The sequence below is a fragment of the Triturus cristatus genome, chromosome 4_1 (assembly GCF_964204655.1).
Source record: "Triturus cristatus chromosome 4_1, aTriCri1.1, whole genome shotgun sequence".
Lineage (NCBI taxonomy): Eukaryota > Metazoa > Chordata > Amphibia > Caudata > Salamandridae > Triturus > Triturus cristatus.
The window spans coordinates 65,611,756-65,625,493 of NC_140585.1; the positions used below are offsets into that span (position 1 = coordinate 65,611,756).

General features: G+C 43.2%; 1 protein-coding gene and 1 long non-coding RNA gene across 2 annotated transcripts in view; one reads left to right on the top strand and one right to left on the bottom strand.

Annotated features, from left to right (window-relative positions):
• Positions 1–13,738, top strand: part of LOC146839538 (uncharacterized) — a 1,010,507-nt gene that overhangs the window by 114,622 nt on the left and 882,147 nt on the right. The gene's annotated exons all lie outside the window — the stretch shown is intronic.
• UNC93B1 (unc-93B1 regulator of TLR signaling) overlaps positions 1–13,738 on the bottom strand; it is a 260,649-nt gene that overhangs the window by 102,027 nt on the left and 144,884 nt on the right. The window contains exons 4-6 of the mRNA XM_085651595.1: positions 3,134–3,287; positions 2,570–2,731; positions 1,224–1,353 (exon numbers count right to left, since the gene is read on the bottom strand). Coding sequence (XP_085507721.1) covers positions 1,224–1,353; positions 2,570–2,731; positions 3,134–3,287 — 446 coding nt within the window. The remainder of the gene's footprint in view (positions 1–1,223; positions 1,354–2,569; positions 2,732–3,133; positions 3,288–13,738) is intronic.

Below are 13,738 nucleotides of genomic sequence, written 5' to 3' on the forward strand. Positions count from 1 at the left end.
CATGGGGTTTAAATCATAATTGCATAGTACTGGAGTGGTGTTACTGAGCAGTATCATTATATTAGTGTACAGATTTATCACCCTGCCAGTATCGTGTAACTCTTAAAAGTGTGGCTCAATGGTTAGAGCGGCAGACCTCGATGCAGAGCACTGGTCCGGGACCAGGGTTCGATTCCCGTCGCGGCAGGGTCTCGGGCTATAAATTCCGCGGACCGGTTATTCTCGCCTCAGTGCCTATTCTAATCATGGGTCCCACGCTGCAACTCTGGGCAATAGCTTGCTTAATCTCCACAATGGCCCCACAGCGCTGGGGATGCCTGGCTTCACCCTGGGGATGCCCAGGAGTGGACATTTCACAGGGAAAGCCAGGAAGGGTTCCCTAGCGGTATGAATACAGCGCCGGGAGAACCCGGTCCGGGGTAGCTGTACGCTATATAAGTACTAGCACATTTACATTTACATTTAAACAGGCCCCTTGTATTTTCTGACACGCGTATTTTATGGACAGTGAGTGTCCATGTGCATCCTGGGAGATGTAGTATTTACAGCAGGAGACTTTGTGATGTACAATGTCTCTTATGACAGCGTAGCCCAGGATCCCTGGTTGGCATCATCTAGGAACAGCGAGCAGTTACAATGGCGTAACACAAAACAGTGGGGCCCCCATACAGAATGTGGTGAGGGGACCTGAGACTTCTACATATTCATAGGACTTTGGCTGAAAGAAGGGCCCCGTTAAGGGTGTGAGTCCCCCTGCACCACATGGGCTGTAGGGTCCTGTGTTACACCCCTGCTGCGTGCTCCATGGCAATGTATCTGAGAAGTAACAGCCAATATGTATTGGGGGAGGTGAACTTTACCACCAGAAAATGCCTGTTCGTAGTCCAAGAAATGCACCCTCTTTACAGTAAGAGACATTCTGTGGCTTGTGTGACATATTTCCATTTCTTTACTACACATATGGATTCTGGGAAATGCAGTCTGTACATTTGGAGGCTAACTGAAATGAGGTGTATTTTGAGAGATTCAATCTTTAAAGAGGGAGCAAGTGCTTCATTAACATGAAACAGTCAGCACTCACATGCATTCTGGGAGATATTGTATATAGGGTAAGAGATTCAATCTGGATTGGCCTCCCTGTGGCTAATTCTAATACCAGTGAATGCCAAAGTGCTTCCTGGGAGATGTAGTTTTTTGGCAAAATACATGCAGTAAGGACTCACATAGAAGAGCATGTAGAAGACGGTGTGGAAGATGATGATGTAGCGGTGGTAGGCCCCCCGCGGAGGCTTCTTCTGCTCCTGGACGTGCTGCTCCGTGTAGTTGGTGTATTCGTAGTACTTCTGCGCCATCCTGCCATCGCGGAGAGGGAACAAGCACATACTCAGGTATTGGGTAAGTGTGGTATGAGCTTAGACTCACACAATGCAGTTCAAGAGGTGTGGCTTACCTGGTGGCCCTGTGGGCTTCTTAAAGCCAAGACTCAAGAAGTAATGGAGGACAGAATGTATTACACGACATGTTTTACATCAGAGACCTCACCCAACAGATGATGCATTAACCCACCAGAGTCAACAATTCTGGCATCCTAATTCATAACCAGAGCAAGGTGACATTTCTTACACCAATAGAGACAACCATCCTGCGATAACACCCCTTAAGCTATGGGACATCACACACAGCCTGTTTCTTTATAAGCTGTCCTAGATGACACCTCTTGCGCCATCAGACATTCCTCGAAGAGCCTATTGACATCACTAGAGTAACACGGCGCCCTCTTGCACCTTGAGGCATCAGAGAGTCAGTCTATAAAAATAACCCATTTTGAGATGACGTGTCTTGCCTCATCGGAGACAACAGTCGCATCACCTATTAACATAAGATAACGCGAGAAGCCCTCTTTTTTACTATCATACGTTCCTCAAAGAGCGTATCAGTGTAACTTAAATGAAACAGCATCTCTTGCACCATCAGGTATCTCGTTCAGAACTTATAATCATAAGTCACGTTGAAGTGACATCTCTTGCACCATCAGAAACATCCCTCACATCACAAATTAACATGAACAACATGAGATGACGACTCCTTGACCTTCAGCGACAAAACTTAAAACATCAGTCGCGGTGTAATCAGCCTGAACGCCGCCTCTTCCGCCATCAGCCATCACTGTGGAGAAGTGTGGCTCAATGGTTAGAGCGGCAGATCTCGATGCAGAGCACTGGTCCGGTACCAGGGTTCGATTCCCGCCGCAGCAGGCTCTCGGGCTATAAATTCCTTGGACTGGATATTCTTGCCTCAGTGCCTATTCTAATCATGGGTCCCACGCTGCAACTCTGGGCAATAGCTTGCTTTATCTCCACAACAGCGCTGGGATGCCTGGCTTCACCATGGGAGTGCCCAGGAGTGGACACTTCACACGGAAAGCCAGGAAGGGTTCCTTCAGCGGTATGAGTACAGCGCTGAGATACCCCTAGGGATGATTCGGCGCTATATAAATACATATACATTTAGACCCAGGGCCTGCTAGCATACCGAACCAATAGTGAACAGACACCCCTTGTTGTCTCACCTTGTTATATAGTTGCCCAGGGACGTCCAGAGCGGCACAATGGTGACTCCGATAGCAACAGCCGAAGGCACCAGTGTGTAGTAGCGCTCCCAGTAGTTGGTGGACACAAAGAGGGCATAGATGCCAGTGGCCAGGAAGATCATCCACTTGGTGCCAAAGAACCTGCAGGATACACAAGTAAAGAAAGATGAACCGTGACGTGAAGCCGTCTTTAACAGCTGGAGTATTAGATCCAGCTCGGAGTTGGATCCATCATCTGTAGGGAGTCCAGAGAGCTTTAAATAATCTGCCTAGAAGACCCTTGGAATTTTATGACCACGTAAAGAAATTCATCATTGATGAGTTATAAAGGTCTGCAGCCTTTGGCTATTATTGAGAAATGATTGATCCAATGGACTCCAACTATTTGTGAGGGAAGATAAGAAGTGGTCCTTTCCGAGCCAGAGTCAAGAACAGAACTGGTGAGCGGTGTGTCCACCAGACCTCTTAACTTCACTAACCAGGACTAACTCAAGCTGTCCCTCTGGGGATCTCTGTTTACTGTGAGGAGGGAAGCTGCCTTACCTGATGAGGACAGGTGTGTACAGAAGAGCCACAATGGGGGTGACATTTATCCCCATCAACATCTTGTTATCGATGTCTTGGAGCCCCACGCTCCCGTACTTCACCTCTCGGTACGTCTCGTCATAGTGAAGAATCAACTGCATCTGAAGTAGACCTGAGGAAAATAATAAAGATTTTCCATTTGGTCAATCAGCCATCAGAATGACATATATCATTTAATCCAGGCTTATCAATTGGCCATTGTGTACTTCGATTACATATCGCCCTCTGCACACTAGGCATCTACGTATCACTTACAAGCACAAATTAAACTATCCCGCATTCATTTATCTTTACTTCATATATCTTTTTCCTTGATTGACCACAACCATATAAACAATTACAAACACACAAGTTTACAGTACAGTACAAGCATCTTTATTTCAGTTCAAAGACCATTACAGTAGACAATTACAAATATCTCAGTGGTAAAAAAACATAGCAGATAGAAGAAATACGCAATTTGTTGCAGTACTTCTCAGCGGTGAATAAAGTGCATAATGAAAACACACATTACGTTAAAATGCCATTTGATAGGTAGATTAAAATCATGAAGCAATAATTTAAAATTAATTAAAAACATGTGACAACTATTGATAATAAAGCACAAAGAAAAGCCTCCATGCTAAACAAATTCCAAAAAGGCAAAAACCTCAGATGGAAACCTAAAATAAGCTCTACATCATGAAGCCACTAGGATTAAGATTACTCTGCAGAATTTACAACCCCTAAAAAGCATCATCATCTTCCATTACAGCCATTTGAAACCACATCAAAACCAGGCAAACATTGGGGGAGTTATTCATACAAAAGAGGCCCTTTCTCACAAGCATTATTATCTTCAGTTAGAGCCAGCTTCAGAGGTTTGTTATTAAAATTCATTGAACTGAAAAGGTGACTGCTACTTCAATGATCTTTGGCTTTAAAGGTTATGATGTGTCCTAAAAGTCTGTGTCGCTGAACAGGAGTATACAGAGTCTGGCAATGTTTCAATATTTACACCGCAGACAAGGCTCAGACGTGCCTTGTATAGTGCGCCAGTCTATGCACCCGTTGTACTGAGGATTATTATGAGCCCAAACCAGATGCACATATATTTACCATCAATAAGGGTCATTTCAACACTCTATGAACCAAGTCTTGAGTTCTCATGAAAACAGTAGTATATTCTAGGTTTTATTTAAATCTTAACAAACAAGGATCATCTGCGTTGCTTTGTAGAAAATAGATTTTTAAACAAATTGTTGACGTTTCAAAAGGATTTAGCAGAAAAATGACCTAAACCAGGAACACTAGCTATCTTACCCAGAAGGCTCTCAATTACAGCAGGCAGGATTCCGCAATCTCCTCCCAGCTTCTTGTGTCATCCAGGGGAATAGAAAATGCTTTTGGCCATCCATTACTCCATATACTCATCCGTACATTACCACTATTTTAGGCTCTCTACCGTTGCCCAGCGACAGGACTCCATCTTTTTGTAATCGGCATAAAATTAACAAAGTAAATATCTTAACCTGATGTTTTTCTAATTCTTTCCTTGGTGCCAGAAGGTGTAGATAGATCTGACATTTGAAGTGCCTTACTACCGTCTTTTGATCCATTTTCAATTCATTCTTAAATTGTGTCGTATTTTACTGTCTCTGATTTAAGGGAGTGGCCGGTAGCTTAATAAGCAAAAAGAGGCACCGCATAAAATGTAATATACCATGCCAACGGAGAAATAATTTTATCTAAAATATATAAAGAGTTACCCCACTTAAGGGAGAAATTTTAAAACTAATAATACACGATGAGAAAAATATGAAGCAGATCCTAAAATGAAGATGTGGAGACTAGGTTCTCTAAAGTGTTTGCATAAATATATAAACCAATAAATTAGGGTTAAACATTTTTTTTTTTTAATTAAAAGTTGTCTTTATCAGAAACAACCAAGAAAGTATCATACAAATATAAAAACATCTGCATCGTCAACCAAGTACACGGTGATTCTAGGTTTAAAATTTGCATTCAGGCCAACATACTCTCACCTCAAACAGGTATAGATTGATGACCAATCACTATGCCAGCCCACAACCTGACACTAGAAAATACAAACCTACTCATGAGATTACAGAGCCCCAGCAGGTTAGCAGAGCATGCATTTCCCAGGATCCCATTCGGTTTGCCAGGTGTTGATACCCTGTTTAGCCTTTTTCACACTGTGGCTTGCTTAGTTCAGTAAACGTGTGTTAAATATGGTTAGTTACATTTTTTATAATTCGGTGCTATTTTTATAGGAAATGTGGCATATATACAAATACAGTGTGTGTATGTTTATAAAAATATTCACTAAAAAAAGGTTAAAGTAACATTGTAGTTAGGAGCATTTGGCAGTGACAACATTGATATTTTGAACTATAAAAACCCTCAAATTCACCAGTTATAGTTAGCCTGGCTAACTATACTTGTGCCCCCACCAAGCACAGCTAAGATGATGTACAACATTTAGAGCAGCATCTGTTTCATTTAGGTGTAGTCATGAGCATTGAATATGGTGTGCGAATTATGGCTTGCATGGCTATTGTAGTTCCCAAAGGATCATGAGCATTGAATATGGTGTGCGAATTATGGCTTGCATGGCTATTGTAGTTCCCAAAGGATCATGAGCATTGAATATGGTGTGCGAATTATGGCTTGCATGGCTATTGTACTTTGCACAGGATCATGAGCATTGAATTTGGTGTGCGAATTATGGTTTGCATGGCTATTGTAGTTTGCACAGGATCATGAGCATTGAATTTGGTGTGCGAATTATGGCTTGCATGGCTATTGTACTTTGCACAGGATCATGAGCATTGAATTTGGTGTGCGAATTATGGTTTGCATGGCTATTGTAGTTTGCACAGGATCATGAGCATTGAATTTGGTGTGCGAATTATGGCTTGCATGGCTATTGTAGTTCCCACAGGATCATGAGCATTGAATCTGGTGTGCGAATTATGGCTTGCATGGCTATTGTAGTTTGCACAGGATCATGAGCATTGAATTTGGTGTGCGAATTATGGCTTGCATGGCTATTGTAGTTTGCACAGAATTGTGGCCCTAACATTAACTTGCAAATTTCAGTAGATTTTTTATTTTATTTCTTGATTATAACTGCAATTTAACTATAGCGTAAGTGAATTTCTAAGGTTTTTTAAATATATTTTGGCGTATCTTCGCTGAAGACAAATTTAGCTATGGTGTTTCACCAAAGTTGGTGCAGGTTAGTGCTGTGAATCTCTCAGGCCTGGCGAGCTTTTGGAGATGCATCTGTGCACCAGTGAGAGGTACCGAGACCTGAGAGGACTGTGGCTGCATTCTCAGCAACCCCTGATGAAATCCATTTTTTTATCTCTACTGATGAAGGATAATATCCAAAAACAAGTGTCCAGAGATTGACAGCACTAACCTGCACCACCTTTGGTGAAATATTCAAGTAAGCATTTACCATGAACTGCATCTACCATAATGCTAAGGGGTGAACTGTGCTGGGAGGTGAAGCAGTGTGCGCCCATCCCCCTTCTGTTAGTAAAGGCTTCCTTGAGCCATTGAGCTGACGAGCTTTTGGAGATGAACCTGTGCACCAGTGAGAGGTACTAAGACCTGAGAAGACTGTGGCTACATTCTCAGCAACCGCAGATGATTTTTTTTTTTTATCTCTACTGATGAAGGATAATATCCAGAAACACACGTGTCTAGAGATTCACAGCACTAACCTGCACCAACTTTGGTGAAACACCTCAGCAAAAAATCAAGTAAGCAAAAACGTTTAAAGTGAACTGCATTTACCATAATGCTAAGGGGTGAACTGTGCTGGGAGGTGAAGCAGTGTGCGCCCATCCCCCTTCTGTTTGTAAAGGCTCCCTTGAGCCATTGAGCTGACAAGCTTTTCGAGATGCAACTGTGCGCCAGTGAGAGGTACTAAGACCTGAAAGGATTGTGGCAGCCTGCTCAGTAAGCGCAGATGAATTTTGTTTTTTATCTCTACTGATGAAGGATAATATCCAGAAACACACGTGTCTAGAGATTCACAACACTAACCTGCACCAACTTTGGTGGAACACTACAGCTAATATGCAAGTGAGCACTGACTGTGAACTGCATTGACCACAATGCTAAGGGGTGAACTGCACTGGGAGGTGAGGCAGTGTGCTCCGATCCCCCTTCTGCAGTGTGCTCCCATCCCCCTTCTGTTAGACAACAGTACAGGTATATGCATGCATAACATATGCGTATATATGTACACGCATAATAGGATGCACCTAAACACATCTGCTGTGCTTCTAAGTAGTATATAAAAGTTACATCAGACATCTATGCTCCGGAATGCTGCTCCACCATGAACAAGGAGAATTAGCAAACAGATAGAACTGTGGGACTTTGTTCCCGCAACATATGACTCTTCGGTGAAGCCTGAAGATACAATCATACATGTGCTCAATCCGCGATCCCATATCTCACTCCCTTTCCACATCTCTTCTAGGCACAAGTGCAGCTCCAAGCCACCTGCGACATGTATGGAGCAAACTCCCAAACCTCACCTACGACACCCAACATTATACACTTACTCCACACCATGAACCTTCGCTACAACCATGCACAACAAACTGATAGCCACTTACGTGACAGCCAAGAAAGCGCCTTACATAGGGTGCAAAGATCAATGAAGCGAAAGTGTTGGACTACAGCCATGTCCGGCACATGATATTGGTTTAGAGGTCATGCGCCCTCAACTGCTGGACCCTTTTTAGGTCAAGCCTGTCAGCGCATGCGCTGTCTGCAAGACCTGCTGTCATCAATAAAACCACTCTAATCCCACCTGCTGCTTACTGTTGGTGCATTCCAGCATCACTCCTCTTTGCAGCCTTCTGTCTCGTTCCCGCAGTCGATACCTCACTTCCTTTCAAGGCTGAGGAGCACCGGTAAGGTACAGTGTACTTACACTTGCAGTCTTTAGCTCCTGTTTGGGAGAACTTTTTCTTTCTTTATTAATGCATGCTGCGCGTTGCTGGCTCAGCGCGCATTTCCCTTAAGTGATTGTGTGTTTTTTGGCTTCATTAGCGCAGCATCCGTGGCCGTGCTTCGCGAGCCTTTCTTTTGTTTAATTTGATACTTGCTCGCCTCTGCTCAGGAACTCAACCCTGCTCACAGCCACCAGGCTTCCTATTCACTGAGCACTTCCCACGCAACAAAACAATTAAGTTATTGTAGTAATCCCTTCACCACTTGGCCACATGATTTTATAAATTAAAATAATGGAGTTAGATTCTTCACTTCTGTGTTTAAATAAACAACTGCATCGATCTTACCATCGCTGTCGTTATTTCAAAGTGGGGGAACATTGAGGCTGTTTTCTACAGGCGAATCAAAACGGCGTAAAGAGTCAACAAACAGATTCCGGAGCATGTTCCTGTTGGCGCTCAATTATTACCACATAGTTCTGCTGAGCATTGTTAGAAATGCAACCTTAAAATATAATCACAGACATTTTTCGTACCGTCAGTTTTTACTGCTCGTTTCACATTGATCTATAAAACTGAGCTAACGACAGAACACAATATTAAACCTCCTGTAAGATTGTTTATAATTGTGAAATACGTGTTTATTGCAGGCTTGTAAAGTATGTTTAACCAATATTAGCATTTTAGTGCAACAAAAAGACGCTGATATCTTGATACAGCACATCCTTTGATAAAACTTAAGTTGTTCAAACGCGGAGAGCCTGTCATGTGCCTGCCTCTAGGGCTCTGCTGCTTTTAGGTCGAACATTCGAGACCTTTTGTATATACTTTAGTACATACTTTAGTATATATATTTTAATGTATACTTTAGTATATCCTTATATGTGTATGTACTTTGTGGGCTCTGGAGATCGGCCCTAGGACTTGTCTGCTTCTGCTTAGGGTCTTCTTTTTCTGTTCAACTGCCTCTATTTAACAGTCTTGATAGTAAACGACCAGCAGAGGTCAGTACTATACCAGAATTGCTTTCTGCTGAGGGACTTTCTTTTTTTCATTTTTCAGGCAACTGCCTCTATTTAACTTTCTGGATAGAAAACGACCAGCAGAGGTCATTAAAATACCAGAATCACTTTAGCATTCTCTAGATTCCAGTCCATAGAAATTGTCTTGCATGAGCACCCGTAGACAATTATATTTTTTTCAAATCTTGTATTTTCAGTGATATGACCACCGAAGGCCCTGCTTTTATATTTAAAAACTGAGTTTTGGATTATATCATTTCCCACTGAAAGGCAATGTTTCTCTTCATGTGTTCCCATACCTGGCGTGTCACTCAGTTTGGTGCTTACCTTCCCTCCGTGTTAAAGAACAGTAGATATTTCAGCAACCAGGCTAATGTGCTGCATAGCTAAATACAGATAAAGTCCTAAAGGAGAGACCGATTGCGTTGCAAATGCTTGTTTTTCTCACTGCGCTAATCTGACACAGGTGCATTAAGGCGCTTTATAATAGTACCAGACGATACACTTAAGGGACAATGATATTAAGTGATTTCTCCAGACTCACAGGATGCCGAGTCGATCCCGGGATTCAAGCTTGTTTCCTAGTTTCAAAGCCTCAAATTTTGGTCGCCCCTAGGCCACAGGGGCCCTAGAAACACAGGAACGACAACACCGTCCATCTTTACTGGTAGCAAGTGTATTCAGCCTTAAGGTTTCCATTTCAAACACATAATAACTAGTTCTCTGTGCATAGTTTTTTTTTTAATATGACACATTACAAAGAATCCCAATTTTGATATAGCACAAACTCTCCTCCAGGGTATTGGAGCGCTTTAGCTGAGCACAAGTTACATTACGTTACATTGCACAAGGACACATTCATTTTTGTAGGCACAGGAGATTAATCGATTTGCCCAGAGTCACAGAATGTTGAGCCGAGACTAGAGCCTGGTTTTCCAGTTCCAAAGCCAGCAGCTTTGGTCTGACGATCTGATAATATTTAAATATCTATTACCTCAATAGATAGTTCACTGGGAAAAAAAACGACTAAATGTGAGTATCCAGTCGGCATCGCATTAAGTGAGTGGATGTGATATGCTCACTTCGGGTGGTCAGTGACTCCTGAGGGGTGACAGGAGCCTCATTAATCAGCTCCACTTCCGCTTATGCATGGGGGGCTGTGATGTCCAGGGTCTGGTGTCTGTATCCTCCATCCTCTTCCTTCACAAGACACAACAGCCCACAATTGGGAACAGTAGTGTTCAGAAAAGACATTCTGTCTTGGCACTCAACAGAGAAGCTGAGAAGTGACGCTGCCTGCCTTACAATTCTTCCAAATGGCCCCTCCTAGTCAGCCCAGGTTTTACGGCCAGCATGAGTCTGCGTTCTGGGATTTGTAATTCGTGTTTCCCTACTAGAAGTATGGGTTTAGAAGTCCCGGTGTGCAAAATCAGGTTGGTAAACAAGTCCCCCATAGCAGTTGGTGAATCAAATTGAAGTGTCCATGTGCGAGATAGGAATAAATGCATTAATGTAGGTCCTTAGAATATTACTAGGGATAGCAGGCTCACCCATTGCACTCCTTAGAGCATTTTTGTCAAATCGTGAACAATTTGCTGAAGTAGAGGGTTTTAAATCACAGTGTTTCAGGCTCCCATGTGGGGTGCCGCAGGTCTCATCTCTGAGCCCTACCCTATTCAATATATATGTCACACCTTTGGCCCGTCTGATTAAAGCCCACAGCTTTGAGTTTAGTATCATATGCAGATGATACTCAGATCATTGTATCTATCTCGAGCAAAAACTACGACACAGCCCATAACTTTAATGAGTGCATGAGACGTGTAAGTGGATGGATGGCAGAGAATTGCCTTAAAATAAATTCAAATAAAACCGAAGTCCTCCTCTTTGGTAGAGACACATCTTTCTGGTTCTCAGAACGGTGGCCGGCGGAGTTGGGGACTCTTCCCACCCCAGCCACCAAGGCCAAAAATCTTAGAGTCATTATTGACACCACTCAATCTTTCTCTCATCATGTAGAGATGCTTATCTCATCAACATATTTCATCCTGAAAATTCTGAGGAAAATCTTACCATTTACACCAGCAGAATTACAGAAACCAGTGGTGGCAGCTCTGGTTCTGTCTAAGCTCGATTACTGTAACGGGCTTCTGGTTGGAGCAAATAAAACAGTAGTGGCAAAACTGCAGGTACTCCGAAACTCTGCAGCTCGATTGCTCTCTGCTCTGGCCAAATATTCATCAGCCAGACATTTTTTCAATACCCTTCATTGGCTACCAGTGAAGAAGCGAATCAAGTTTAAGGCACTATGCGGCGCCTTACAGGCGCTACATAACCTAGGCCCCGTCTACATGACAAATCACTTCCAAAGGTACATCTCAGTACGTACCCTTCGGTCCCCCTCTCTGAAGTTGGTGAAAGAACCGAATTTCCGACTTCATAGATGGGGTGGAAAAAGCTTTACAAGCATCACAACCAGATGGAGGAACAAGCTTCCAATAAAGCAAAAAAACTCTCCCACCGGCTTTCCTTAGGAAAGGACTCGAACCCTGGCTATATACTTTATAACCTCTCTCTCAGCACTAGAGGCTCTACAACCCTCTGGTGCGTTTGTGTGTTTAGCTGCTAAGCGCCTAGACGCCCTTGGGTAGTAGTTGGCTTATAAATATATATATAAATAAATGAAATAAATAAATACTATAGACTATTATCATGGCTCGGTGAGTTGATTCTGCCCTAGGGATCCGTACGGGACCATCTCCAGAGCTCCCAAGTGGCTTCATGTCATCTGGTATTTTCAGCCACTGGTGACAATTGATCCAACATCATTAGACATGCTTGGTTCTCGAGGCCATGTTTACTGTGTCAAAAGTTCCATGATGCAACATATTTTGGGAAAAAGCTAGGCGTAAGTGAAGAGGCCACGCATGCATAGCCACGGACCACCTTGTCTTTGGCGAAGTTCATATTCCTGCAGGGCCGGCTCAGCCATGTATCCCTCTAAGGCTGCTAAACAAACTAGCATTAGAGACAGCGCGTGTCCTATGATAAATACAAGACCATCAAGATTTTGAGCCTGCCCTGTGATGTCATACTATGCGAGAAGATGTAACCCCGTGACGTACATTACAAAGATGTAGCAAGTCTCAAAATAATTGTTTCCTTTCTTAGGGCATAGAACTCCAAGGCAACTTTTAATACTTTTCAACGTAAGGGGGCAGTATTTTACTTACTATACCACTGGCTCACACCTTTAGCCAAGTACCCGTCCCCTTTGAGATTCTTGGTCCCTTTAACTTTCTTGTCAAGGGCTGTTCTGGTTGCAGGTAGCCTGTACTGCACTTGTTAGATGTGCTGTGAATATAGGCACGTCAACGAGACACGTGTTATTTACTGCAAACACTTGTAAGCTGTTCAGTTCACCCCGTCAAATGTTCTACTGGTGAGGTGCACTTTCCTCATTGTCGGCTGGCTCTGTGTGTATATGGCATTTGTAAAGCGCCAACCTAGATAAAAGGCACTAGAGCGCTGTACAGGGGCAAAGGCAGAGATGCCGTCAGCAAGCGAATGGGAGGGTAGCTGAGCTCAGAGGGTGGATGTGACTACTTCATCCTGATGGTGTCCTTTAAAGAAGTGCACCCCCAGGTGTTTCCTAAAAGGGAGCATGGCTGGGACGGGTCTCTAAATCCATAGGTAGATGATGTTATTTCTTCTGCTTTGTGATTGTAGTGTTGCCGTTGCTGCACTGTTCTGCACACGGGGTACAGGTAACACTGCTATAGCAGCAGTGCTCTGCGTGCGAGATAAAGTTAACACTGGCACTGTCACACTGTCGCGGCAGGTAACACTGCTCCTTTCTCCCTTTGCTCTGTGTCGAATGCTGGTTGCTATGTTCATGTCGCTTTATTTCTGTACAAAGGGCTCTGGCAGTACTTCTGTTGTCACACTGTTCTCGGCTGGGATGAATATAGTGCCTGTGTTTTGTTATTTGCATACTCCTGGTGCACCTCTACAGTGGGATAACATTTGTACATTATAAAATAAGATGAGGTGCGATAAATGCAACGTGATAGCTATTTGAACTTTAGAGTCCGAGTGCTAAACCTCTGTTCAGCTACATCTATGTTTTTCAAGAAACAGCGGGGTCAGTAAAAATACACAAAAATCTCACAATTTCCTTTTTTTTAAATGTATGAAAAACCCTTACTCTTAGATAACTAGATGAAACTGTATTTCATTTTTCTAAAACACCTTAAGTAAACTTTCACTGCAGTGTTTCAAGCGAGTACCATGGATTGCCGACCAGCCCTTCATTCCTGATTGAGATCTGGCAGCTTTTCAGCTACTTGAATGGTCAGCTGCAAGCAGACATTGTGATTTGTTTGTGGGATGCACTTAACAGGACTGAAAACACTAGAACACAGTGTAGCCCTTTGTTGTGTCCCAAATACAAGTAGAGTGCATCCGCTGGCTAAGAGCCCATGTGTTTCTGAACGCCACCAAATCTGACGCCGTTCGGGGTCCTGCCTGCCATCCTCCCGCGTTGTTGTTGCCCCGTCCCC